Source organism: Telopea speciosissima, chromosome 1 (genome assembly GCF_018873765.1).
Source record: "Telopea speciosissima isolate NSW1024214 ecotype Mountain lineage chromosome 1, Tspe_v1, whole genome shotgun sequence".
NCBI lineage: Eukaryota > Viridiplantae > Streptophyta > Magnoliopsida > Proteales > Proteaceae > Telopea > Telopea speciosissima.
In genome coordinates this window covers 21,950,298-21,975,634 of record NC_057916.1, presented here as the reverse complement: position 1 = coordinate 21,975,634, position 25,337 = coordinate 21,950,298, and the positions used below count along the sequence as shown (strand labels likewise).

Here is a 25,337-nt window from a genome sequence, read left to right as displayed (position 1 = left end):
GATGCGATTCGTTCTTCAACAAAATTAGATCCTAAAGACTTGTGGAAGACCACTACTAACAAATAAAAAATGGATGAAAATGAAGGCATTTCGGAGCTAGAGAACTAAGGATGTAAACGGATCGAATTCGGTTGAATAGTGGTATTATCATATTTATATTCGATTATATTCGGATTGATTTGGATAATATTCTATTAGTTTTTGGATGGCTTCGGATAATATCCTATCCTTTGACATTTTTACCATTTTGTTGATGAGGGTTAGGATTGAGACTTGCGAGTTCAGCAACTACCCTCTCTTCTACTTTTCTTAGTCTTTGATTTTTTTATATTTTCTACTTTTGATTTTATCTTGTATTTATTTTAATATATATGTGATTTCATGTATCACAATGCATAAAACAATATATATAAACCAATAAAAAATCTAGAAAAAAATCATATTATTTTAACTTATAAAATAAAAAAAAATAAAAATAAAAATTAATCGAATAGATAAACACAACGATATATTTTATACATTTTATTACCGTTAGATTACTAAACGAATCGTATAATAATCGATCGAAAATGGGGATTATCTTATTCGTATCCGATTATTTTTCAAATGGGTTTGGATTCTCCTAAACGGATACGAACGCAGATTGAATACGGATTTTTGAATATCCTTTGACATCCTTATAGACAGCATATATCCCTACAAGATTCCGTTAGAGTTCAATTCACAAATTATGTCCTCGACTTCAACTGCTTCACTCTTTGTCATGATGCATAGAAGGACCCAATGTTAAACCTTTTAGTCACGTGAATTTTTTTTCCTTGTCTATTGACAATTTTATTATTTTCATCCATCATTTTAAAAATAAAGTGAGTATGGTCGCGACATGCCCTCACTCGACAGTAAAATAATATGTGAGGTCTTGGCTGCACCTAGAATTATGGAAAGCCCGGTATCATTACTAACCACAAACTAAGTGGCAAAATAGGAACCCTACTTCAATTAATTTTAGTATATATAGATAAAATATTAATTTTAATACGATATTAATTTTTCACTACATTTGATATTTTTTAATTAGTTTTTTTAAAGAGTATATGATTTAGTCCATGTTTATTGCATTACTCATATGTTAAGGCGTTCTAGATTGTCCAAATATCTGTCACGTGTCAGTTTAATTAGAATTCAAATTTTATGGACAGATAGACCCTATGGTCTCCTATCACATATTAAAGTCAGAAAACAGAGTTTGCCAAATGACAAAATAGAGCTTTGATAAATCAAAACTATGATAGAGTGCATAATAGTGGTTGGAGTATACTACACATACCTGGACACACATGGGGATAGATAGGAAGATATTTGATTGAATTATACTGGTATTTGACATGTAAGTAATCCCTACTAAGTCCTCTCTATCCAATAGTCGGAATAGCCATATCATTTACCCACACAATGAGGTGCATCACATGGGAAGGCATTCCTAGATGGATTGCTCAAAGATCATTTTACCTACATATATACATAATGTTAATCAGTTTGTTTTTTTTAAAGCAACTAGACAAGAAAGAAGAGTTACGAAAGTATTCCCCTTCAAAAACTCAAACTTCTTTCACCTTCAGCCTTAATTTCGTAGCCTGGTGTAACCCAGTTATCAAACCAAAAACTTCAGGTTCCAAAAAGTGTCTTGGACGCATAGACCCAACAGCAATAAAAATAAATTTGCCCTGTAAATTTCTTACTTTTACAAAGGTGCTCCCAACGTAACTAGAACACCCTTTATTTTCCCCATCCTTCCACTAAAAGCGAAGAATTTTTTACCTACAGCTGAAAGCAAGTTGTCTCAAGAAAGTTTTGCACAGACTTTCTCCACTAAGCCTGAAAAAGATTCATAACTTGGATGGATCTTTATCCTCTCAATTACACTGCCCGTACTTGACTCAAGTACATCTAACAGAGGAGGCAGAAATGACTATCCTACCCCCTGCCCGAACACACTGCCTGAGGTAAGGTCCACCTCCCTCTATTAGATGTACTTGATGGTCAAGTATGGGCAGTGTAATTGAGAGGATAAAAATTCTAACTTGGACTTCCAAACAAGGTTGGGAGACTAAGGTACTTCCCATGGGCTTGGACCTCTTTAAATCCCATCAATCCCAAGAATTATGATTTAAGAGAAGACTTAGTATTTGGACTAAAACCAATGTTCGACTTGTTGTAATTAACTTGTTGACTTGAAACACTAGAGTAGTCATGTAAAAAATTAAGCATAGGTCTACTTTCTAACAAATCAGCCTTAACACAATCATGTGCAAAAACCATATGAGAGATCTTTAGAGTACCTCTATTAATGGAGATCCACGGGAGGATTAAGGTTTTCAGGTTGAAGCACATAACATGAGCATGCAACACCCAAGCGGCATGCCTATCCCTCTCCCTTTAAACAATACCAGTTGTGGATTTTTATAGTTCGCATAAGAAAAAGTTAGAGGCATTGTTCTTTGTGCCGCAGCATAGGCTGCACCTAGGCACATGGGGGTGGGCACAATGATCACCCTGCCCCCTGCATAGACTGCCCATGTGCCTGGGCGCCGCCTGCACTGTGGCACAGGGAACACTCTCCCAAAAAGTTATTACGAACTGCTAGAGAGGCATCTCCCTTGAAAAAGAGAGAAAGAATGCATGGATGTGAATGCCTGCATGCGCACATATTTTCACTAGGACCAAACAACCCTTAAGTTACTTACATTTTTCTTAAGCCACTTTACATGGGTGAACTTGTTATTGTTAGGATCCATGACGAGCTGTTAAATCTGAAATTCTTCTGAGTTATATTATATGATATAGAATCCTCCCTGTGAGTTAAGTCTTCAAAATATTGATGTTAATGAGAGCACACACATTGGCATCATAGGGATGGGATTTTTGCTTTTCATGGGAGCTCGACGGTCATTTTACTCCCTATATGTTTGGGCATGGGCTCTTCCATAGAGAACTTATCTCCTTATGAATAATTATAAATATTCAATAAAAAAGAGAGGGGGATTGCTGTCAAGTCACATGTCCCTTGCGTCCATAAACAGGGAGGGTAAAACGACCACCTCACCTCATGAGGATGCCTATGTGTATGTGTGTGTGCATACATGCGGGTGTCTGCTCCCATTGGCAACCACGCCACGCGACCAGGCAGCCTACTTTTACCTAAAAACCAAAGTTAAGAATCGTATACAAGAGGAATTAGGAATTCTGTAGTGCTACGGGTGCTAAGATAATACGGTAGAGCAAGTCTCAAAAAATGGTTCTGTCAATATCAGGTATCGTTACATCCGTTGACATGCTAATTTTATTGCTCCAATCTGGGTTATCCACTCAGATCCAACGGCCAAGGGTTCTCGATTAAACGATTTCGTGTACGTCAGCGCTGGCGTGGGAACTATTGCAATGACGTGGTAACCATGTTGGAAGTCGGTTGCCACAGGGGAGAGCGACGTGGGACAAATGCAACTACAGCCGGATCTAAAATGCTCTATAGGCGAATTTTATAGCTCCTTTTAAGTCCGGAGAACGTCTCTACCCACAAATAATATCTCGTCCGAACTCAATTTTATTTCATTTGCAGCGACGATTTATTAATTGGAGGCAGCTTTCGTTCCCCTCCGACCTCACCTTGTGCTTTGAGGAATCGAAAAGATTTTCGATTCCTGTGGTTCTATTGATTGATTTTCCTTTGGGTTTGTCCCAATTGAGGCTTTTAGCACTCCTGATCTCCTCTCTGGTTCGATATTAGGAAGTTTTAGAAGGTTTTTGTAGAACGGATCTGTTGTTGACGAGCAAGAAGATTAAGGTCTTCAGAGTTGAGATTGATTGGATTGGATTTAATTATCGTCGTTTGCAATGGTAAACTCGAAGAAAGAAGGTTTAATTGACGAGAACCAAATCGAGGGATCGGATTCTACAGACAATGTTTCTGAGGAATCTGCTGTTGGTGTTTCGTCGATGGAAACCGAATCCTCTTGTGTTGGTTCTACTGGCTCTTCGTTGGAGAGTAGGAGAAGCTCAGGAAATGAACGGGAGCTTACGGAGATGCTTAGAGGTATCTTCGGAGATGAAGGTGATGAAGATCTGTTGCTACAGAGTACCGGTCGAGAAAACGGCATTATACAGTGGCTTCAGGCCTTGGATGCACAGGTTATGGGAGGCTGCCGTGCCGATGAAAGGTTGAAGCCGTTGATGAAGCGAAACGTTTCGAGTGGTGTTACGGATGATAGCTTGCTGGCCCATATCAGTCAGGTTTGTTACTGTGTTCTTGCTTAACCATCGCGTTTTCAATAGTAGTAAGAGATTTGTGCGTAATTATCTTTTTTGCTCCCTTATTGATTTGATGATTCTTAATTTATGACAGCATTTTGAGGCATCAGAAGTTGGTATGCTGGCGAGGTGTTTGTGCATTCCTCTCGTTACCATTCGTGTAGGGAAGGTTGTCAAGCAAGGAACACTTCTGTGTCCAACTACCATAAGGTGATTGCAGCCATTTTTAACTCGGTTACCACCGCAATTCAGATATGCTCCTCAATATATTCATGTTCGATTTGTTCTGAGGACACTGGATGGCGATTTTATTTTTAGAAAAATTATTGTCCCTGCGTGTTTGTTATGTATTTTATGTTATTGAAGTTGAAAATGTAAATGTTAAGTTATGTGCTTTCTTCAGTACGTCCTTTCTTTCTGTCTTTCTCTGCTTTTGTTCTTTGATAATTTTTTATTCTACTCATACGTTTTACTTAAAATACTTAGCAAATCATAATGTACATATTTCTACTGTATTTTCATATATTGAGCTGCTTTGGTGTCAATAAACATATTTACGTCTAACAATACACATTATGCTTTATGCTAGTGTAGTTATTTTTAATTTGTGAGTGGTCTCCTATGGTTTTTATTATTCAAGGATTTTTATGTGATGTCTGGGCATGAATTTGATACTGTCATAAAAAGTTAATTTTTTTCAATTACTTTTTGATCTTTATACAATATTCTTTTTTTTTTTGGGGGGGGGGGGGAGGAGTTTGTTGAATCGTGTGTGTTCTATTTTTAGGATCAAAAGATATTTGTGGCTGTTACTTCAACATTTCAAGATAAAACATTCTGAATTTATTTATAATATAGGCAAGGAGTACTTTTGCAGTATCACTTTTTGTGTTATCCAGTCATTTATGATGGATAATTGGTCAAGTATTCTCTCCATCAAGGTCAGTTAGCCATATGCCCCAATTGCTAGTGAATTCATACTTTCCTCCAACTTGTTGATTAGCAAGTTAATCTGCATTATTCTATGTATAGAGTAAGTTGCTAATGCTAGCTTTTTCGCTTCTTTGCAAGTCTGATTGATTAATTCTATAAATGTTATATTGCACCATGGTACCATATAATCGCTGGGATGTGAAGCCTAAGATATGCAATGTGCTTACACATTTATATTATGTGTTACATTGCATCTAATAGCATTCAAGTTTTTTACTGATCTGATGGTTACCTTATTTAGTCATGCTTACCTAGTTTGTGCGTCCTCCTTAGGTTTTTCATGACATTAGCTCATGCATCATTGGTCTATTATTTACCCATTTATTTTTCCACTTTCTACAATGGCTATTAGACGATGGGGGAAAGAGTGGTGTATGTAAGTGTCTGTGTGTTCAGGTGACCTTTTGGAGTGGTGGGGGGGGGAGGCGGGGGAGGAGGGGGAAATGAATGATCAACGTGTGAAAGGATTTCCATGGAGTTCATCTTTTCATAGTACATGAATACTATGTGATAGTTGAAATGGCTAGCATAAACTGTTTAATTAGCTCGAAGGAGCTGGCCACCTTACAAGTTCCATAACATTGTCCTGAATATTGGGTATAAATATCTGATGTTTCTTATAGTGGGTACTGTAGTTATTTTGTTATTGTACTTAGTTGCTCCCTTTATCAAAGGTATTGGCCATTTCTTTATTCCAGTACTTCCTTTGAGGGGCTTCCGTTATACTGCCCTTTACATTATTTTCATGATTTTGTACAGCTTGACATTCTCTTGACGTGTTTTGCGTGCTGGGTTCTATCTGGCCTGTTCTAAAACCACTCCATCTTTAAATGAGAATATGATTTGGCTAAGAGGTGCATAATGAACATGAGGTAGCACCATTAAGGTTGGTCTTATAATTAAGTATCACTTGATTTAGTTCTCAATCAAACAGTGCAGCAACCATTTTTCTTGATCTTGGAATTTTTTAGATGTGGAAAAACAAGTATTCATTCATAACTGGAAGCCTCAGATGCTTATGGTGCCGCTTCATATATTTACTTCTTTAGCATTGTGATTTTTGTTTTTCATCTAATGTTTAATTCAGTCTGATGCACATTTTCTGTTCAGTTGAACATTCCATTTGATATCTTGCTTGAAGAAATATTATATTTTTTTATTGATGAAACCGACTTATTTGATTAAAGCATTGTCAACCAGTTTTCTTGAGTTCGCTATTGGATATAAACTGGCTGGAAAATATGTCCTGTATTTGTTGGTTATTACAGAAGTTGCAGGGTTTTATGTTTCAGCTTATTAATGGTGGCAGTGTTCATCCTTCCAAATAAATATATCTTTTTATTTGTAGGTAAAGTGGGCGTTTGTGATGTTCTATTATGATCTCTGAATTAAGAGGAAGTGAAGGTAGTTTCATGTCCCTATATTGTATAGTTCCCTTATCATCTCCGGATGGTGTTTCTTATGTGAGAGATCGAGTTGAACTGATTGTATTTTGGGACTGGATTTTGTACTCATATACAAGCTTTAGAACCTTGAACTATGCTTTAGTTGTTCCTCTCTTTGTTATTGACAACAGCTTTGTCTTTGATTAACTTTCTTTATTGAATGTAAATGTGGTTTTGAGGTTTTGTTATTGGTGCTATCTTCTTGTTGTCTCCATCATTGCTATGTTATTATTATTTCTAGATCTAAATTGGTGTTTTCATATTTGCAGGGAATTCATTCTGTAGAAGTCTTATTTGGTTTGTTTGAATTTATTTATTTCTATATGACTTGATTAAGAAATGTGTAGATATGCTAACTGGGGTAGGGTGATGGTTTAGGAATGGTACTTTAATATGTGTCAATGTCTTCTGTGACATACGCCAAAAAAATTAGAGAAGAAAGCTATTTAAGACCCTACTCTGTCAAAAGATCATGAAGAAAATAATCTTCACAAACATGTGCTGAAGTGTGTTGCCAATCAACTCATAGTTGAAATACTTAAATGGCGTTGATATCCTGTTTTCCACGACTCCAACCAAGTGGGGTGAGCAAATAACACTCCTGCGAATTCTTCACCCGACATATATAGAGAATTGGAATTGAACCTGCCAACCTGGTTATAAAGAACTAAGATTGTATTTATTGATTCAGTTAATCTTGTTTGAAACAAATCACATTGTGCTTCATGTATTAATTCATGACTGCTATTTACATGCCCAAATTACCAAAATCATGCTATAGCTATACGACTATTTTGTTGTTAATAAGAAAAATTCATGGGGAAGGCACTTAAATATGGTTGAATCACATTATGCTAGAAGTTCTGTGTTACAATCCAGTCATGGAGCTCCATTGGTAGTATTAGTTAAACAGGCATTGGGATTTTCCCTCACCTTCTTGTTTAGTAATAGCATTAGGATTCTATAGTTGTTATGTAGATAGTATCTTTTAGGTTTTAATTTATTGTAATAGTATTCCCGAATTAGTTATCCTAGCTTGCCTTGTTAAAATGACTAACAAAGATATTCTTTCATCAATATAATTGGGTCATGTTTGACTATGTCATAGGCTCCATCTATTAAACAAAATTTCAATTGTTTTTTTTGCTCCTGTATAAATCCCGAGTATTTATGTTATCTAGGTATATTATGTGTCGTCGTAGTCATACATAATGTGACATTTCTGATTTCTCTCCTGCAATATGCATTTGATTGCTTACCTTGTTATACAATTTATATTAGTGTTATAGATCAATAGACATGCCAATTCTACATGGTACTGGTTGAGTGTGAGCATTAGTTTTGGTGCTTGACAGCATATTTGAGATTGGGCCTAATTGTAGCTCCTATTCAGGCCTAAAATGTGACATCCCAGGAGGGGTCCTTTCTCCTCCCTCCTCCCCCCCGCGGCTTTGGGGGAGGTGGGCGTTGAAGGAGTGGTGAGGCAGTGAAAATTTTCTCCTATCATTTTCCGCGGGGGGTGGTAAGGCAGTGAAAACTTCAGCTGCTTATCTTGAACCACATGATTTACTTAATGAGGAATTACACACAATACGAAAAACGTTGTTCTGGCCTGCTACATATTTCAATGATAGACTGCAGGAAACTCATCCCAGACCCAGACACCAGTTCCATTGTTGTTTGTGCAACTGTTACTGCCACCTTTTAGAGCTGCTAATAAGTTGAATTGGTTGTGACAAATAACATTATAAAATTGAGTGATTACGATGCCTGTGCGCATTTAGCAGTGTTGAGAGGTATATGAGTATAACAACTTAATCGAATGGCCTAACAGTTTCATTAATCTCTAATAATGTTGAAACCTATTTTCATGCCTGATTCAATAATCACTAATGTTGTTGAAACCTGTAATGTCAAACTGAAGTAATGACCCTAGATACTTACCAGACAATACCGTATTTGGCCTTATCCATCTATCAGGACGTTATTTTACCAAAAAACAAATCTATCAGGATGTTAACATGTGTGACACATTGTTTGTTTTGTTCAACTTAAAAGTACTGAACATCTACATGCATTTGTTTGTTGACAGAATAAAATCTCCCTTGTTACTCGTTTAGTGTTATACATACAATTATTATTATTTCTTTTTGTTGTATTCGCTGTTATATGATGCTTCATTCAGTCATTATTTAATGTTTTTAAACTGTGTTCCTTTTCTACCTTCACACAGGGGAAATCTCTATCTCACCCTTTTGCCGACATCTGATTTGCGCATTTCATTTGCTGGGGATGATGGCTTCACAGAGAAAGTTGCTACATTGAGTAGCAATTCTGAAAGCTCAGTGGCAATAGAAGAAATCTCAGCGGACAATTCTGGTCGTTCTTTCCTAATAAAGCTACCGGATGGGAAAGTCTCATACTTCTGGTATTCAGAGAAATCAAAGCTCCTTGGCATGGAACTGCTAGAAAAGGTATGATCAGCACTTTAATGGTCAAGTCCAGGATGTGTATTTGTAGAATTTTGATACAGTGGGACTACAGTAGGACCTGATTTTCCTTTTCTATGCAATAGATGAAGGATATTGTTAGGAGGAAGCCTTCTCTTGCTCAGCTAACTGGAATCAGTGAATCACGACTTGACTGCTTTGCAACTCATCTCCGTGCTTATCTGATTGGATCAACTGTGAGCAATACTCAAGCAAATACAGATGTCTCTTCATCTTCGGTGGTTACTGTGTCCAACCCTCCGGAGTTGGACCAGAGCATCCAACTTTTACCTGCATCTACGATGCCATACTGTGCACGATTCATCAGTAGTCAAGCAGAAACGACTCATGCCCTCTATCAAAGCAGCTTCAGCCCAAGATCTAATTCTTTCCAGGATGGGTTGCCAAGGAGCTTGTCCCTTGCTAAAAGCATGTCTAGGGAAAATATTGTACGGCAAGGAGATGGTCATCTTTCAATTGAGAACCTATCTGTTGCTTCCACATTTGCTGCGCAAGCATGTACTACGATCCACACCGAAAGGGATAATATTCTGGAGGTCAGCAAATCCCAACCCCTCTTGCCATTAGGCTTCTTGCGATCTCTTGGGAGATCTGATTCTTTACCCTCAGTAGGTCCATTTTCATCGCAAATTCCTGCCATTGGTGCTCCAAATTATTCCCCCTACTACTGCTGGTGCCCAACCGGCACATCAACCCTGCAATGCTCTTCAACACTTCCACAGCTGCCAAAACCATTAAGTGATTCTTTGTCTCTGCCGACTTTGTCTTTTTTATCATCTGATACGAGTTCCCCCATCCCCCTGTTCCCACCAGAGAGTTCTATTGATGTCCTAGATGTTAAATCATTGGATTTCCCTGTTCTCCTGCCCGACCCAATGTTTCAGTTTCCTCTTCCAGTTTCTTCGATCATCTCTGCAGTGAGCTCGCAACAGATTCCAACTTTCACCCCCTTAATGTGTGACTCTATTGTGCACATTCCGATGATCGATGTTTGCTCATCAGGTCAAGGCTACTTGGTCAGTGCAGGGCCTGCTATTTCAACAACTATACCATCTTTGCACCCAAATTTTATGAGCCCCTTAATCCCAGAAACAGAGTCGGTGGTGGAGAAGGGTGCGAGGGAAACTCTGCGGCTGCTCATAAGTTCATCTCAGACAAATTCACAGCTCATGGGTGTGCTGCCTGTTGTTTTAAACAGCACGGAAGAAAAACATGGTAACCTTGGGGCAGGAAGCAGGGGTTTTTATAGTGGAATGATTGATGTTGGTGCTATCAAAAGCAGCGTTGGGGCTGTGGGATTACCGTCCTGGCAAAAGATACAGTTCAGGGATGATGATTTGGGGAATCTATTATCACAGGGTGCAGAAGGCCCTGATAAGTCTTGCTGTTCAGATGAAACAGGAGGGGCCAACGAGTCATTGGAAAGTTAGGAAGTGTTAAATTTTGCATCTTTTTTTTTTTTTTTGGTGTTGTCTGTTCTTTTGATGTAGGTGGTGCCCCCAAGGGCATTGTACCCAAGGAGAAGTGTAGATATGTAATGTCGATGTAATTCAGACATTCTGAAGTAAATTTCATTGAAAATCTTGTCATTCATGCTAGTTTAGTGATTGGAGAATCCACTTCACAAATTTTCTGAAACAGAGTCCTCTCTGGCCAAATCGACCTGTAGGTGGATATGCAATGGTGACAATTTTGTTCACCTATATGAGTTCCTGAGGATTTGATTTGATCAAGCGGGTTAGGAAAGATGGTTGGACAACTTTGTTATATCGATTGATTGAAACCCCAACCCCCACCAAAATAAAAGAAGCAAAAAATCCCTTCTCTCTCTTAATAAGTGTATGAATTAAGAGAGAATTTTCAAATCATTAGTAAGAACTTACAATGGGCATGGTTCTCACCTTTCACCTAGTCGTCTTTGATGATGAGATCCACGGTGTTGTAAAGAAAATGAATAAAGGAACCGAGTCTAGATGGCCTTTCTGCTGGGCTCTTGTCAACATTTTTGGTGGATAGCAGGATCAGATGTCATTCAAGTTGTGCAGAACTACTTCTGGAAGGAGATATGCCTAACTTTGATTAATAAAACTGTAATTGGCTTAAAGTCCACCAACCGCGTAAATGAGTTTTTTATTTTTTGGGTAGAAACAGTGTAAATGAGTTTCATTTAATTAGTGCAATGTAATGTATAAAGTTATCCAAAATCCTGGCAGAAAGATTATAACTTACTCCATTTACTTATTCTAGGCTATATTTGCAACAGGTCGGCTGATGGAAGACAAAAAAGCCCTAGTCCAGGATGTAGTGAGTTTGCTCAAAAGAAGGGAGAGACGGTTTAGAAACCTCGAGGGTAATCCCCATTTAACTTTACATCCTTTCATTTCATATCCGACCAAACGAAACTCCATCGTTCCAGTGCAGAATTCTTGAGTCGATGTTTGTTTCCTTTGAAATGAAAACTATCTTGAGATAACTAGTAGCCTAGTAGGCTTGCCGGCCCTATGATTTTAATTCATGGTAATTATCCTCTCCAATTCCTTAAAAGTGTAACAGACAGTACTAAGTGGAAATGTCGACACCTGGCAGCTACTGCATCCAACGATGGACATGGCTACTGACCTACTGTAGTCTTAAGGGCATATTTGGCCAAGTTTCTCCATCTGCTGCCTAACCTAAGGAGCAAGCATACTCTTTTAATGCTTGCAATCGAAGGTTATATAGTATGCACAGTTTACCATGGCTTGCAATATCACATTTATGAAATTCCAAAACAAAAGTAATTGTGGTCTTGAAAATTTGTTGATACTAAAATTACTTAGCCACATATTTAACATATTAATTCATTACTTTCACTGCTAAAGCAGTAAATCATCTGTCAAAATCAAAACCAAACAGAAAACTAAGATCAGTATCACAATCTGGATGACTTTTTTTCTCTGTATGCCAGGGGAAGAAAGAAAAAGAACCTACAACCATAAGGCCCAATCCGCAAGCTAAAGGCTATTTCTTCATAATTGTTGATAAATACTCTCCCTGAACATTCATCTCATTTTTTGGCCTTCTTAGTTCCCCTATAAAAAAGAGAACATGTAAATCACATTAGCCTTTATTCCTTAATCTCACCTACTTCAAGCAAAACAATAGAAAGACAGATTTAAAGAAACTTAAAATGTTTCTTACTCTGATGGTTGAGGAACTGATGCTGCCGGTGCTCGCTCTACTGGGCCCTGTTAGACATGGGTCAACATTACAAGCTTAGAGTTTAATACAAATTCAGATTCAATAGAATGTTAATGTTAGCTACGATATGGTATAGGGTTTGAACAATGATCCACGATAAGCTCAGCATGTTATTGACCGAGTTATGCAGGTAGCTCTTTAGTCATGACAAATCATATACAACATGCATATAGCATTTGATTTGCCAAGCATTAGTGGGCAATTGGATTAACCGGACACATTCCTCCTCCTTTTGGAAACACTTGGAAATCAATCCCTTTCAACATGATTTTCTTGAAAGGAAACGTCTCCATAGCTTTCAGTTCGTTTTCCTGTTTGTTAGAAGGCTGTTCATGGTGCTCACCTGGGCAAATCGCTCCTCCCTCCTGGCAAGCTTTCTTTCCCTGCTAGCCTTGTTCTTAGCCCTCTTTGCCTCAAACTGGTCAGACAGAGTCTTCTCTCTTGCTCTTTCAGCTTTGGACTTGTGAATACTTTCCATCAGCACCCTTTTGTTCTTAAAGACATTACCTTTAACTTTCATATACATGTCGTGGTACATGTGCTTGTCAATTTTCTTTGATTCTCTATATTTGCGCAACAAGCGCCTCAAGACCCGCATCCTCCTCATCCAGAGAATCTTGGTAGGAAGCCTTGCTTCTCTGGTACCCTTACGTTTACCTGCAAACATTTAAAGTGCAGTTTTAAGATCCATGTCACCAATGGACTCAAACAGTTCCTGGATAGTTAGGCCTGTTAACTTCATACAAATCCAGCTTTTAAGGCATATTTCAAAATGTCATACAACTTGGCAAGGCCCAGATTAGTCTGTTACTTGCGAGTTGCAATTCACCCAAGTTAAAAGTAACTAGGCAATACAAAGGAACAAACTGACCAATAGTACTCTACATTCTTAAAAATTGAACAGTTTTGGCTTATTGCTTCTTGAAAAATGAATGGTTTGATGACTTTGGTCAAACAAACAACCACTGTTGCACAATTTACATAGATGGAAGAGAAAAAAATCCTCCAAAAATGATTTCATCAAAGAGAATCCAACTGAAAGCAAGCATACCATATCCAGAGTGGCGTCCCTTCCTTTTAGCCTCCTTCATTCTTCGTGCACGAGATCGAGAGTGGATCTTTGTTGGCTTCCTTATTATGAACCCATCCTTGACCAACTTTCTAATGTTTTGCCCTGCAACCAGGTCATACAACCAGAAATGTCATGAACACAATTGCAAGTTCAAGAGATGGATGCAATGTTCTTTACTGAGACAGAGACCTTGTTAACTGAGACAACTGAAATAGAAATGCAAAATAGCAGGGACAGTCAGTACCAGAAACAATGAGCAATCACCAACTGCATAAGTCATAAAAAGGAAAAAATGCATAGCCTGATGAAAAGTCACAAACGAGACACATTTCTAAGGATTACAATGCAAAACAATTGGATGAGCAGGTGAAGGAAATGTTAGTAAGGTTGCAAGTTTTACAGGTTTGAGTACTGGAATACAGTTGGGTTTGACAACTAAAGCACACTGGTTCTAGTGTTTCAACCAAAGCAAAACCCATGCTGAATTTTAAATTTCAACAGGCCTTCGCATTCCAACTAATCCAGAAGAGAGCGGGAATCAGTGATTCCTGACTCTCCTGTGAACTTCCCCTTCCATGTAACAAAATAGACCACTTTGTCCAAAATCCATTTTAATTTTTCATTATCCACAGTGATGCGTGCACAGATATGGGTGGAGAGAAAATAGGGGGGGAAAAAAGAGAGAAAATAGTGGGGTTTTTGGGCTTTACAGATGAAGTCAGACGTCTTGGCTTGGGTGAGGAAGCCTACCTCATCTCTTTTAGAAAGAACTTTCGAATTTCAGGACTCCTTCCATTCATCACACGTAAACTATTTAAGGAATACAATTCAGTTGAGATAAAAAATAAAAAAAAGGGGGGGGGGGGCATACCCAGTGCACGAGGCTCCTACCACTGTAGGGTCATAATGTACGTAGCCTTACCCCTGCTTTTGCAGAGAGGCCGTTTCCAGCCTCACCACTTGGTCACAATGGAGCAACCTTACCGTTGCACCAAGGCCCACCCTCAAATTACACACTTCCCACTCCTACAACTCTCTCTACAACTCATCCCACTACTAATAACTCAATATAACTAACAACAACTAACCACAATTCCATGATACAATGTACACAAGCCACACATACGCACTGTCAAGGATGTACTCCTCACCCATGAAAGCCGATGCCCATATCAATCCATCCCCCTAAAATCGGTCTTGTCCTCAAGACCATTCGTTGGAAATTGAATCGACATGACATCTAGATCCTTCCATGTTGCTTCACCCAATGGTCTTCTCTTGGCTTAATTGAGGAAGCCATGACCTCGTTTCTCAAAAGAGAAAATGTAGGGAATCCGTCAATGGTGTCATGCCTGAGCTCTGATACCAGATGATTTGTACATCGATATGGGTGGAGAGAAAATAGGAGGGGGGAAAAAGAGAAAATAAGGCTAGAGATAGAAGAGATATGAGAGAAAATAGGGGGTTTTGGGCTTTACAGAAAAAACCGGACGTTTTGGCTAGGGTGAGGAAGCCTACCTCAACTCTTTTAGAGATAATTTTCAAATTTCAGGACTCCTTCCATTCATCATACGTAAACTATTTAAGGAATACAATTCAGTTGAGATACCTACTACTAATTACCCACTTCCCACTCCTACAACTTCTCAATGATACATGTGTGCATGGGAATGTTGGGTGTTGCATGGGTTATTATGTTGTTAGTATGTATGGATTGTTCATCATGGGAGGTGCTGAGTCCGCATGTGAGTTGATTGTTCTTTTTAAGTAGCTGGGTTGGGAGTTATTAATGTAGAGTAGTGGCTAGAAGTCATTTGTGAATGCCTACGAGTTACTATAAAAGTGGGATAATTAGTGGGTAGTTATTCTTGGATGTATGCTTATTTAAATGCAGCTTATGTAACAAAGAGAAGTCTTTTGAATCCTATCCAATTACTCAATCGGATAAAGAGGTCATGGTCTCCTCCATTATACCAATAACTTCTTGTTATTCTCTTCCTGGCGAAAAAATAGGTACTTCCAAGGGAAGCAATCCCTTATACTTATCACACTTTTAAATTTCTCCCGGAAACATCATATCAAGCACCTCCGCTTTTTTCCCCCCAAACCTTATCTACCTTGATTTTGATAAGCTTGAACAACTGAATCGTCGACATGTTTCATCCAAAAAGACTAACTGGATCATCTAAACAACTTTGAAATTCAGGCCCTGTTTGTAAACCGTGAACCCAAAAAAAAATTCCCAAGATCCAAATCCTACTCTTTTTTTGAAAGGGATAAAAAATCAAAAGCAATCCAAACCCTCCTCTTTCTTCCTTCAAAGGAAGCAATAAACAAACTGAAAAACACCAGACCAGATCGAAATATATTAACTTGTGTTCTACAGAGTAAGAACATTATCAAATTTCCGTCTAATGTAAGTTACTTGGGTCAAAACTTCTCCAAGGGCTAAATGCAACTATAATTCAGGAAAAAAAAAAAAAAAACGATCTAACGAAATCTACTGCACCTAAGAAGCATAGCTTCCGTAACCGCAATCACTACGACAAAAAAAAGGAAATTTATGAGAAATCGATCCAAGCAAGAAAATGATAGAAGAGAGAGAAAGTCGTACTGGAGTTGGCCATGGAGATCTCGTTGCCTTCATTGGGGTCGAGCCAAACCTTCCCTCTCCCGCACTTGAGGACGCTCGCAGCAAGCCGTTTCTGCAGCTTCAGTGACACCATTTTCCCTCACTCCCTTTCTCTTCCTGTTGCTCGTGCCGCTGCTATATCCCAAACGAGAAGGAAAACATATAACAGAGATCAATTTATATTAGGGGAATATAGATACGGTGTTACAGTGATAAGTACCACTTTATCCTTGGAGCTCACTTTCTTCACCGTCCGATCATTGAAACGTGTATCGATTTCGGACTTCAGATTCTCTCTTCTCTTTTTAGGTTAAGTCAGCCTTTTATATAGGCAATGTTTGGTTTGCATTCTCAAACAAAGAGGGAGAAGGGCAGAAGGGATGGTCTAGAACATTTTCTTGTTTGGTTGCTTCACCAAAAAATTCTTGTTTAGCGGGGGTACCATTATTATGTTCAGGGAGAAATAAGGTTCCTTGGTCATGTGCGGTACGCTGTCTCTGCGTCCAGATATAAGGGGTAAAATGATTCTCACACCCTTATGTAAAGATAGAATTTTCAGGGGTCACAATAGTCATTTTGCCCATTCTATGTCTCTGTGCACGGGCAGCCTATTGCACCCGCTCAAGAAGCATTCTTTTTATTTAAATCAAATGTGATCGGTTTCAAAAATTAAAGTTTGGAAATCCCTAAGAATTAAATTTAAATTGAAAAAGATGAGAGATAAATACATTAACTAATCATTGATTTCATCAAAGTTTATGTCTTATTATGTTTTTTTTTTCCAAAATATTTTTCCTAATCTTTTTTGAGAAAATTACATGATTAGCTACTTTTGGGTTTTCATTTACAAAACTGTCCACTCTATGATTGAGTTAACAAAAATAAACAAAAACAAGTTAAGGTTTACAAAACTGGACAAAATAGTGCCTCTCACTCCTAAAATTACTTTTTTAGACATTTTTACCCTTGCCATTGTCTTCTCGCCCAGGCATCCTCCGTTCCCTGCAACCCACTTCTGTCCCCGCCCCTTCCTTCCTTTTCCTATGATTACCCAGGATGTCTGGGCGAGAAGGCAATGGCAGGGGTAAAAATATCTAAAAAAAGTAAGTGAGGGAGCGAGAGACACTATTTTGTACCATTTTGTAAACCTTAACTTCTTTTTGTCTATTTTTGTTAACTCAAACATACGGTGGACAGTTTTGTAAATGAAAATCCAAAAGTAGCCAATCATGTAATTTTCCCATCTTTGTTTTTTGGGTCCATCCTACTCAAGGGCCCATAGGCCAATTAAAAGCTAAGGGAGAAGGCTAAGACAAGCCCACAATCTACAACTAGGGGAGGAGAGGGGGGAGAGAGGTGCCTTTTTGGCACAATATGCAATCCAGGATAATCAATCCGTTGACCTTTTTCAATAGTTATTGAAGTTGGTATTTTTTTTCCCATGATTTTCTCAAAAAATATAACCAAGTGGCCAATATTCCCTCACTTTGGTAATCTTACATAATTTTATTTTTTTTCTTTAACTTTCTCAAGAAATGCAACCAAATTAACAACATTTTTGAAAATTTTCTTTTCTATAATTAATAGAAAAGCAAGCAAATGCAACAACTCCATATTGATGTGTGCAAATGGACTAAAGAATACCCATTGACTTAGAACACTTTTAATATAAATCCCTTGTGCTAGAGAAAAATTACTGTGAGTAGGAGACCTTGAGGTCTACTTGTCCATAAAATCGAGGCCCAATCGTACAACCGCATGGATAACCTTTGATCCATATGTGAATATTATAAACTTTTGAAAATAAACTTAATCTTGACATATCATTTTGTTTTAGAAACACTTTTGGAAACAATTTAGATCCACTATTTACTTTAAAAAAAATTAGAAAGCAAGTTCGATAACTATCCAGATGACACGATGTTAGATGTCATTTAGTTCGACACCAAATCACAATTTTATCACTAAGGTTGCGTGTAAAATATTTTTACTATCGATATAAAATTGCATAAGGCTAATTGATTTTAATATTGCTATTCATGAATGTGAGTTCATTGAGTTGCCTTTCTCAAGACCTAAGTTTTCCCTAAAAATGAAATTTAAATTAATGAGTTTCAGTTTCAAAATTGTGTGCAAGAAATAAAACTGAGTTTGGAAATGCTAGATGGTTCACATCCTCTCTTATTTTCAGTCTTTGTTCACTAGTTCACACCCCACTGGTATTATTTCTTTTTTGAAGTGCATTCCTACTAGAATTGTTTAGGGATCAGAATAATATACTTTGTAAGTCTATGTTTGACTATGAAATTAAATAAGAACTGTTGTCTTTCAAATTGAGGCTTATAAAGCCCCTAATCTTGATTGACTACCTAGAAAATTCTTTCAATCTCATTGGTCTACTAATGGACATTTTTAGTTATAGGCTCCGTTTGTTTTGACTACCTAGAAAATTCTTTCAATCTCATCTCACCATGCATATGTGCACGGTGAGATGAGATCTGCTGCTTCACTATCAATGGAGAATAGGATTATAGCCGCTCACATCACTCTCAGATTTTAGAGAATGAATTATCACTACAAATTTATAGCGAAACCTACATGGACACACATTACCGAAATACCCATGTAGCCCTTTGGACCATATGGTCTTTTAACAGCCATTTGGAAACAAGACATTGTAACCCTAACAGAATATGGTCCTTGATCCTGTGTGCCATCTCTAGAAAGTCTGATTATAAGATGGGATGGATTTGTGTTGGTTAATAAATCAAATGGGCTAGTATTAGTAACCTCTTACCAGGCCCAAGCCCATCTAAACTTGCCTAATTATGTGCCCCTTGTAGCATATTTGAGCTGGGCTCAAAGTAATGTCCTGTAGTAACCTAAGATAGGCTATAGTTAGACATTTTCCCTTCTGCCCAGATATGAAACCAATTAAATATCAATTAGTGAGTTTAAGAGCTAAGATGCATAATTAGGATAAGACAAAGGAAAGAGTTGAGATTTGGAAATTAATTAAATGCTACATTTGGCTTAATATATATATATATATATATATATATATATATATATATATCCCTATTATTTTTTTCCCCAGTGGAAATAAATAAATAGATGGTGAGCCATATGCAGTAGGACCACTTTTGAAAAGGAGAGCTATGAAGGTCACATAAAAATCAAACCAAAGGATAAGACTAACAGCAAGAAAGGGACATTGATTATGATGGAACTCTGTGATTAACCATATAAATTTCATGCAACAATTCACTAATTTGAAATATTCTCACACACACACCAAAAAAAAAAAAAAAAAATTCCTTGTAAATGGTACCATCAATTGAATGTCATTATTAAATTTCGTCCTCTATTATTGAATGTCCAAAATACCCTATCTCAATCCAATAAAAGGATCAAATCTTATGAATGAAGAGATTATCTAATCTCCACGAGTGAAAGAAAACTCTATGCTCACACAATTTATAGACAAAAGTTGAAAGGGAAAACAATTAATATACGAGGAAAAAAATCCCACGAAGCAAACGTTCATACCACTTTTATACGCGCTCACCCATTTTATTGTAACACCCTCTTTGAAATTCCCATATACCCTATATTGTCAGGTTTCCGTTATACCCCTTCAATAACACTCCAAACTGAAAACGGGCATCAAAGGTAACCCTCTCCCATAATATATATACATATATGAAATAAAAGTCAGCATTACAGTAGACAATTGACAAAGACATATTAAGTGATGAATCTATTATTAATTAATTCACAATGTGATCAAGTTGTAGAACCTGAGCTCATTATTTTATCTAAAGATCTAAACCAAAGATTTCAAAACAATGATTTTTGCTAGGAATCATAGCTTGGTCGGTCTGTTTCATTTGTTTTTTTATTTTTTTATTTTTAATATATATGTAAAGGTCAAACAAATAGAAAGAACCAATAAAGGAGGACCATGAATTAATCACTCTAATTTATAATATATAGGGGAATCTACTAGATATAGTAATCAAAGAATGCTAATAGGTTTTCCTTATCAACACCATGTGTGTGGGTTACTCTTTTTGTTGAGGTTTTGGTGTCTTGACTTCTGATGAAGGACTGCTGTGCAGAGCCTCCGGAGGCCGAGGATGATAGACTGTTGATGGGTATTTCGGTAAATTTTTTATATAGGGTTTCACTATAAATCTATAGTGAGAGTTCTTTCTCCATAATTGAAAATCTGAGAGAAGTGTGAGGAATGAGCGACTGTAACCTTATTCTCCATTGATAGTGAAACAGGTCTCATCTCACCGTGGACGTAAATTATCTTGCTGAATCACGTAAATCTTTATGCACATTGTGTGATTGTATTTACGATTTCCATTCTTCTCTGCATCATGTTAGGTTTTACATTTTTTGACATTTTTAACTTAAAATCTTAAGATACCCATTTAGCCCTATAAATTGCTAAGACCCATCCATGTATTTGCTATATATACTTATGATCAATTCTTATATATAAAGGGCCAGACAGGTATGAATGATATGATATTAATTAAACCCACCCCCACCATCCATATATACTGGCATCTATCAACACCAAATTAAAAGGTCCCAAAATTTAAGAGTTTGAGAGTAAGTATTTATTTAATAAGAATAAGGATTCATGGGTTTAATTAGTGTTGTTTGGTTCACTTTCTTAATTAATAATTTCTTATCTTTCAGCCAAGGATTTAAAATTCAATTATGAACAGTTGTTGTAAGATCATTTTCGTCTCAAATGTCAAATCAAGAATGGCATAGTTATTAAGTTGAAAGCTTAATTATTATTATTGTTTGGTGGAGAATCCATCTCCTAGTTTGAGTCAAGGCCCATTCAATAATGTAAACCAACGGCATCATGACATCAACCAGATTTCTAAACAGCCCTTCTAGATTCTCTCTCTCTCTCTCTCTCTCTCTCTCTCTCACAAACTAATATTTGTTTTCTTATGAATCTGAAAAAAGGGCATTACAAAGTGAGAGGGTGACATGTAAACCAAACAAATAAAACCACCATAACTGGAAAGCAATTTGGAAGTTGCAGAGTAATGTGGAAGCATAGTTTGGAGACATATGGTGTTTATTTTGTTACCAAGAAGAGGAAACAGGTAGACAATGTGCTTTATTCTGTGTTTTATCATGTTTGTAATAACTGAATATGTGGTGCAAGTCTACTACTGAGCATTGGGGAGTAGATTTGAAATGGTATCTATTACTTCAAATTCAATTTGGAGTCAATTGCCTCTACTTACAATATAGATCTGAAAGTTTTTTTTTTTTAAAGGCAAATGATATATGGAATGCAATCGTAGTTGAATCATGATCCATATATGACACATTATTAAAAGGAAAGCCAAGAGATTCCTGTTTGGACTCTGGTCAAGGCCAATGAGAATGTGTTCAGAAGAATCAACATACATGGAGTTTATGATTTCATTGGGGGTGTAATGGTAATTTTGCGCACTCTTGTGTTAAGGCGCAGGGCGGATCACATGACCAATTAGTATTCTTTTTCCCAAAATGGTAATAAGAAAAATTGTCTTTGAGCCAGCGGCATAGGTTATGCCATCAATTTTTCTCTCTCCCACCCCTCAACAGAAAAATTAAAAATTAAAAAATCATTACCATCTTACACTTGAAACCAAAAGAAATTTACATGACTAACCGTTCGGGTAATATTTTAAAGAACAAGGTTATCTTAACCATCAGGAAAGTGTATGTTAGGAATCTTGGGACACTTGCTTCTCTTCACATAGACATGAAATAACCTAGCTACTCCTTGGGGGAAAAGGTAATTGATCCAAACCGAAATATACATTTAATACAGTAGCACCCTCTCTCCTTTTGACAAGGATTTAGTTATCCAATATGATATTGATTTGGATCGACTCATATTGGTTTGGGCTCGATAAATTTACCTAAGAATAATTTTTATGGAAAAAATATCTCTACTTGGTGGTGTTTCTTATGCCTTCTCACAAGACATTGTCAAATGATGCCTCTACCCCCTCAGTAGATACTCAAGTGTGCTCTTCCATTGGTCTAGACTCTTGTATATAGAGATCATGCGACCAAATAGAGAGATCTCTTGTCCTATTTTTTTTATACCTTTTTATCATTGGTTCGCATCGATGGATTGGTATTGAATTGACTAGAATAGATATCGGCTGATACCCGATATGAATCGGGACTCGATCCGATACCGATTACTATAACCAAGCGTGATGCGTCCCAAGTATGAAACCATGAAAAGACCTCTCTATGAGAGACCATTCCACCGCTTAGTGTGTTTCCTTTTGACAGTTGTTCAGATAACATTCACCCTTTAAAATTCAACTTAAAAATAATGATCTATGATTATAACTTATAAGTGGTCTCCAGAATTCCAGATTAGTGGGGTTGTGTGGTTACGGTATTTAAACAATATTGATGAAAGAAAATGATACCCCTTGGACTGTCAAAGATCCATTTGGGTGTTGCCACTTGTAAGGTTTTGCATCTTTTGGTAATCTGATCATCACAGATATATTATTAATGTGAGAGACATGATGATGTCCAATAACATTATAATCTGTGGAACCTCAATTAGCCATTTGGTTGGTCGATGTTGTTCTTCTTTGCCTCACTTTCTCTACTCATATTTAGGTGTTAGGACCCACAAAGATTTTTAATATGGATACAATTAATCTTAAGTGAGAAAGAAAGCTATCCATCCGGTACTCTCGAAGGGTGTGACGATCATTTTATGTATTCCTGTATTAGAGCAGAGGGATATCATATACACGCAATTAAGTGACATTCTTTTTCCTTATACATGTGTAGGACCTTTTGGGAAATTCCGTGGTACCATATATGTCGAAATCAAACTCTTATATCGAATGTGACGCGTGATTAATATTCAGCCCCAAATCTCATCATATCCATGTGTAGGACCCGTTGTAAATTTCGTGGGGTGACATGTAGGCCAAAACCAAACCCTGATATGGACTTTGATGTGCTCTTAGTTTATTAGAGTTTATCTTATTTATTTGATGAAATTTATCTAAGTTCGTTCCTTGAACCCCAAGAAAATTTATAAAAGTGATTTACCACGATCTAGGTTTAGGGAGGCATTTTAAGATAATCACTTGTTAGGTTAATTGGCATAAAAGTTAACACTATATATAGAGTGTGCCCCAGTCTAAGACAGTACTAGACCTGCATGAAATTGTGTAACGTACATGTACTTATCCGTATAGCCGTGCTCCTACTAGATTCTTCACCCAAAAGTTGTAGTAATATTAAAAAATAAATAAATTGGAAACAAAGAAGAATTTTCGAACTTTGTGGGGACCGTAATTAATACTCCATCCTACATGTATTTAATTAAATTGATTCTCAATCTTAATAACATATTCATATTGAAAATGAGGAAGGATTCATTTTGATAATGTTTGATCTTAATCAGTTTTATATTTATATTAAAATTAAGTTTAAATTACAGCTCCAAATCATATCTCACTTATATATTTAAGTTCCATTATTTAATTGTGGATACAATTATGTTTATATTTCCAACTAACCGATGATTAAGAACCATTAGGATTTTGGATTTAATATGGACACTAATATAGATCATATTCCCATCCAATTATAGACTTGGTATTCTTACTATTATACTGCTATTTGGACCGAGTTTTCCACCACCCACGGGGGTGGGAGAATATTTTGAGAAGATACTATAACCCTAGGATGGTGGGTGAACCATACTCTATGGGTGGAAGAAAATTTCCTCCTTGTTATTTTGTAATTAAAGTTAGGTCTATAAGGGCGTTTATTGTGTTTCAAGTTTGACCCACCACGGAATAGACTCATGTTGTGTTCGGTATGCATTCTAAGATCTGTTATGTGGGTGGTGGAAAAAGAGATGAGACAGAGATAGATAATAGGAAGAGATACTAGAGAAGGGAGAGATATATGTTTAGATTTAGAGACGAAGTTTTGAGTGAGGATGTCTATGTAACTTCACAATCACTTCATAATAATCATGTAACCTCCTCAAATAGGGTTGTCAAGACTAACCATGGATTTAGGTCATCTGTAGCATGACAGGGAGTGTAGCGCACCATCCGATGGCCCGCAATGTTCGGGCACGTAGCCCAACACATAGGCGGGGTGTTGGGCCACGTGCCCAAGTACTGTGGGCCGTTGGATGTGCACTAGACTCCCTATCGCACTATAGAGGAGCCCAACGCACTAACCGTTACATTAGAATACAGGTAACTCACTACCGTGGTGGTTATAATCTCACTTACACCAGCGGTGTGTTGGGCTGCATGCCCGAGCATTGCGGGACGTTGGATGATACACTACAATCCCTGTCGCACTACAGAGAAACCCAACGCACCAACCGTTACATTACGATACAAGTAACTCACTACCGTGGTGGTTATAATCTCACTTACACCATTACTATTAAATTACATATAACTACTCCACATTATTCTCCACTCTACGCAACTACTAACAACTGATCACACTACCCCCATCTACATAACTCACCTACAAAATCATACCAAAAACAGTTGTAGCACCAACGGTATACTATACGCTCTAATAGAGATGATGGAAATGGAAAATTTTCCCACTCTCAAATACCTTAATTGCAACAAACCCAAGATATAGATGGATAGGTAGATAAATGGAGATCCGTCTTTCAGGCTTTGTTTGAATGAAGCCTGTAATTGTCGTATAAGAAAGCATTTTGGCATTAACGACGAATGTTATCAATAAGTGGGACCTAGTTAATGTGTGTTGTTGGTAATATGATAGACAAGTGGCACATCGCCTTACGTGACGTGTCATGACGAGTGACTACCAAGACCGACACCAGCCGAGAGAGCTCCCGTTTCAATCGTATTTCGCAAAGCAAGCTCCTCAAGATTTCATGATCCACGGCAAATATATGGGGATTTTTTGTTTTTGTTTTGTAAAATGTACGTGCACTTTTATAATAGAAAAAAAAAAATGATATTTAATATCATTTTAGGAGGAAAGTCGATCCCATGACCTCTTGATACCTGTGTCACCAACTGGCAAGGGCATTAGTTGTGTTGACGAGTACACAC

At 37.3% G+C, this 25,337-nt stretch overlaps 2 protein-coding genes across 3 annotated transcripts; one reads left to right on the top strand and one right to left on the bottom strand.

Annotated features, from left to right (window-relative positions):
- Positions 1–3,767: 3,767 nt before the first annotated feature.
- Positions 3,768–10,717, top strand: LOC122668328. 2 transcript variants are annotated; one of them, XM_043864923.1, is made up of 5 exons: positions 3,768–4,287; positions 4,400–4,515; positions 8,977–9,217; positions 9,319–9,541; positions 9,605–10,717. In XM_043864923.1, exons 1-5 carry the CDS (start codon positions 3,892–3,894, stop codon positions 10,681–10,683), a joined length of 2,055 nt encoding a protein of 684 aa, XP_043720858.1. In that variant the 5' UTR covers positions 3,768–3,891; the 3' UTR covers positions 10,684–10,717. The 2 variants fall into 2 exon arrangements, with proteins under 2 accessions (XP_043720858.1, XP_043720851.1); XM_043864916.1 differs by having other exon boundaries at positions 9,319–10,717.
- A 1,273-nt stretch (positions 10,718–11,990) lies between these two features.
- On the bottom strand, positions 11,991–16,352 carry LOC122668372 (60S ribosomal protein L19-3-like). Its single transcript, XM_043864953.1, has 5 exons — positions 16,180–16,352; positions 13,545–13,667; positions 12,837–13,150; positions 12,434–12,480; positions 11,991–12,324 (listed from the first exon to the last, which is right to left on the bottom strand). The coding sequence occupies exons 1-5, from the start codon at positions 16,289–16,291 to the stop codon at positions 12,300–12,302; spliced, it is 621 nt and encodes a 206-aa protein (XP_043720888.1). The 5' UTR covers positions 16,292–16,352; the 3' UTR covers positions 11,991–12,299.
- Between the last annotated feature and the right edge of the window lie 8,985 nt (positions 16,353–25,337).

Coding starts and splice junctions, on each gene's coding strand:
- LOC122668328 (XM_043864916.1), top strand. CDS start 3,892: ATGGTAAACTCGAAGAAAGAAGGTTTAATTGACGAGAACCAAATCGAG. Junction 4,288..4,399: donor TGCTGGCCCATATCAGTCAG/GTTTGTTACTGT, acceptor AATTTATGACAG/CATTTTGAGGCATCAGAAGT. Junction 4,516..8,976: donor CTGTGTCCAACTACCATAAG/GTGATTGCAGCC, acceptor ACCTTCACACAG/GGGAAATCTCTATCTCACCC.
- LOC122668372 (XM_043864953.1), bottom strand. CDS start 16,291: ATGGTGTCACTGAAGCTGCAGAAACGGCTTGCTGCGAGCGTCCTCAAG. Junction 13,668..16,179: donor GATCTCCATGGCCAACTCCA/GTACGACTTTCT, acceptor ACCTGGTTGCAG/GGCAAAACATTAGAAAGTTG. Junction 12,481..12,836: donor GGGAGGAGCGATTTGCCCAG/GTGAGCACCATG, acceptor CATGTCTAACAG/GGCCCAGTAGAGCGAGCACC.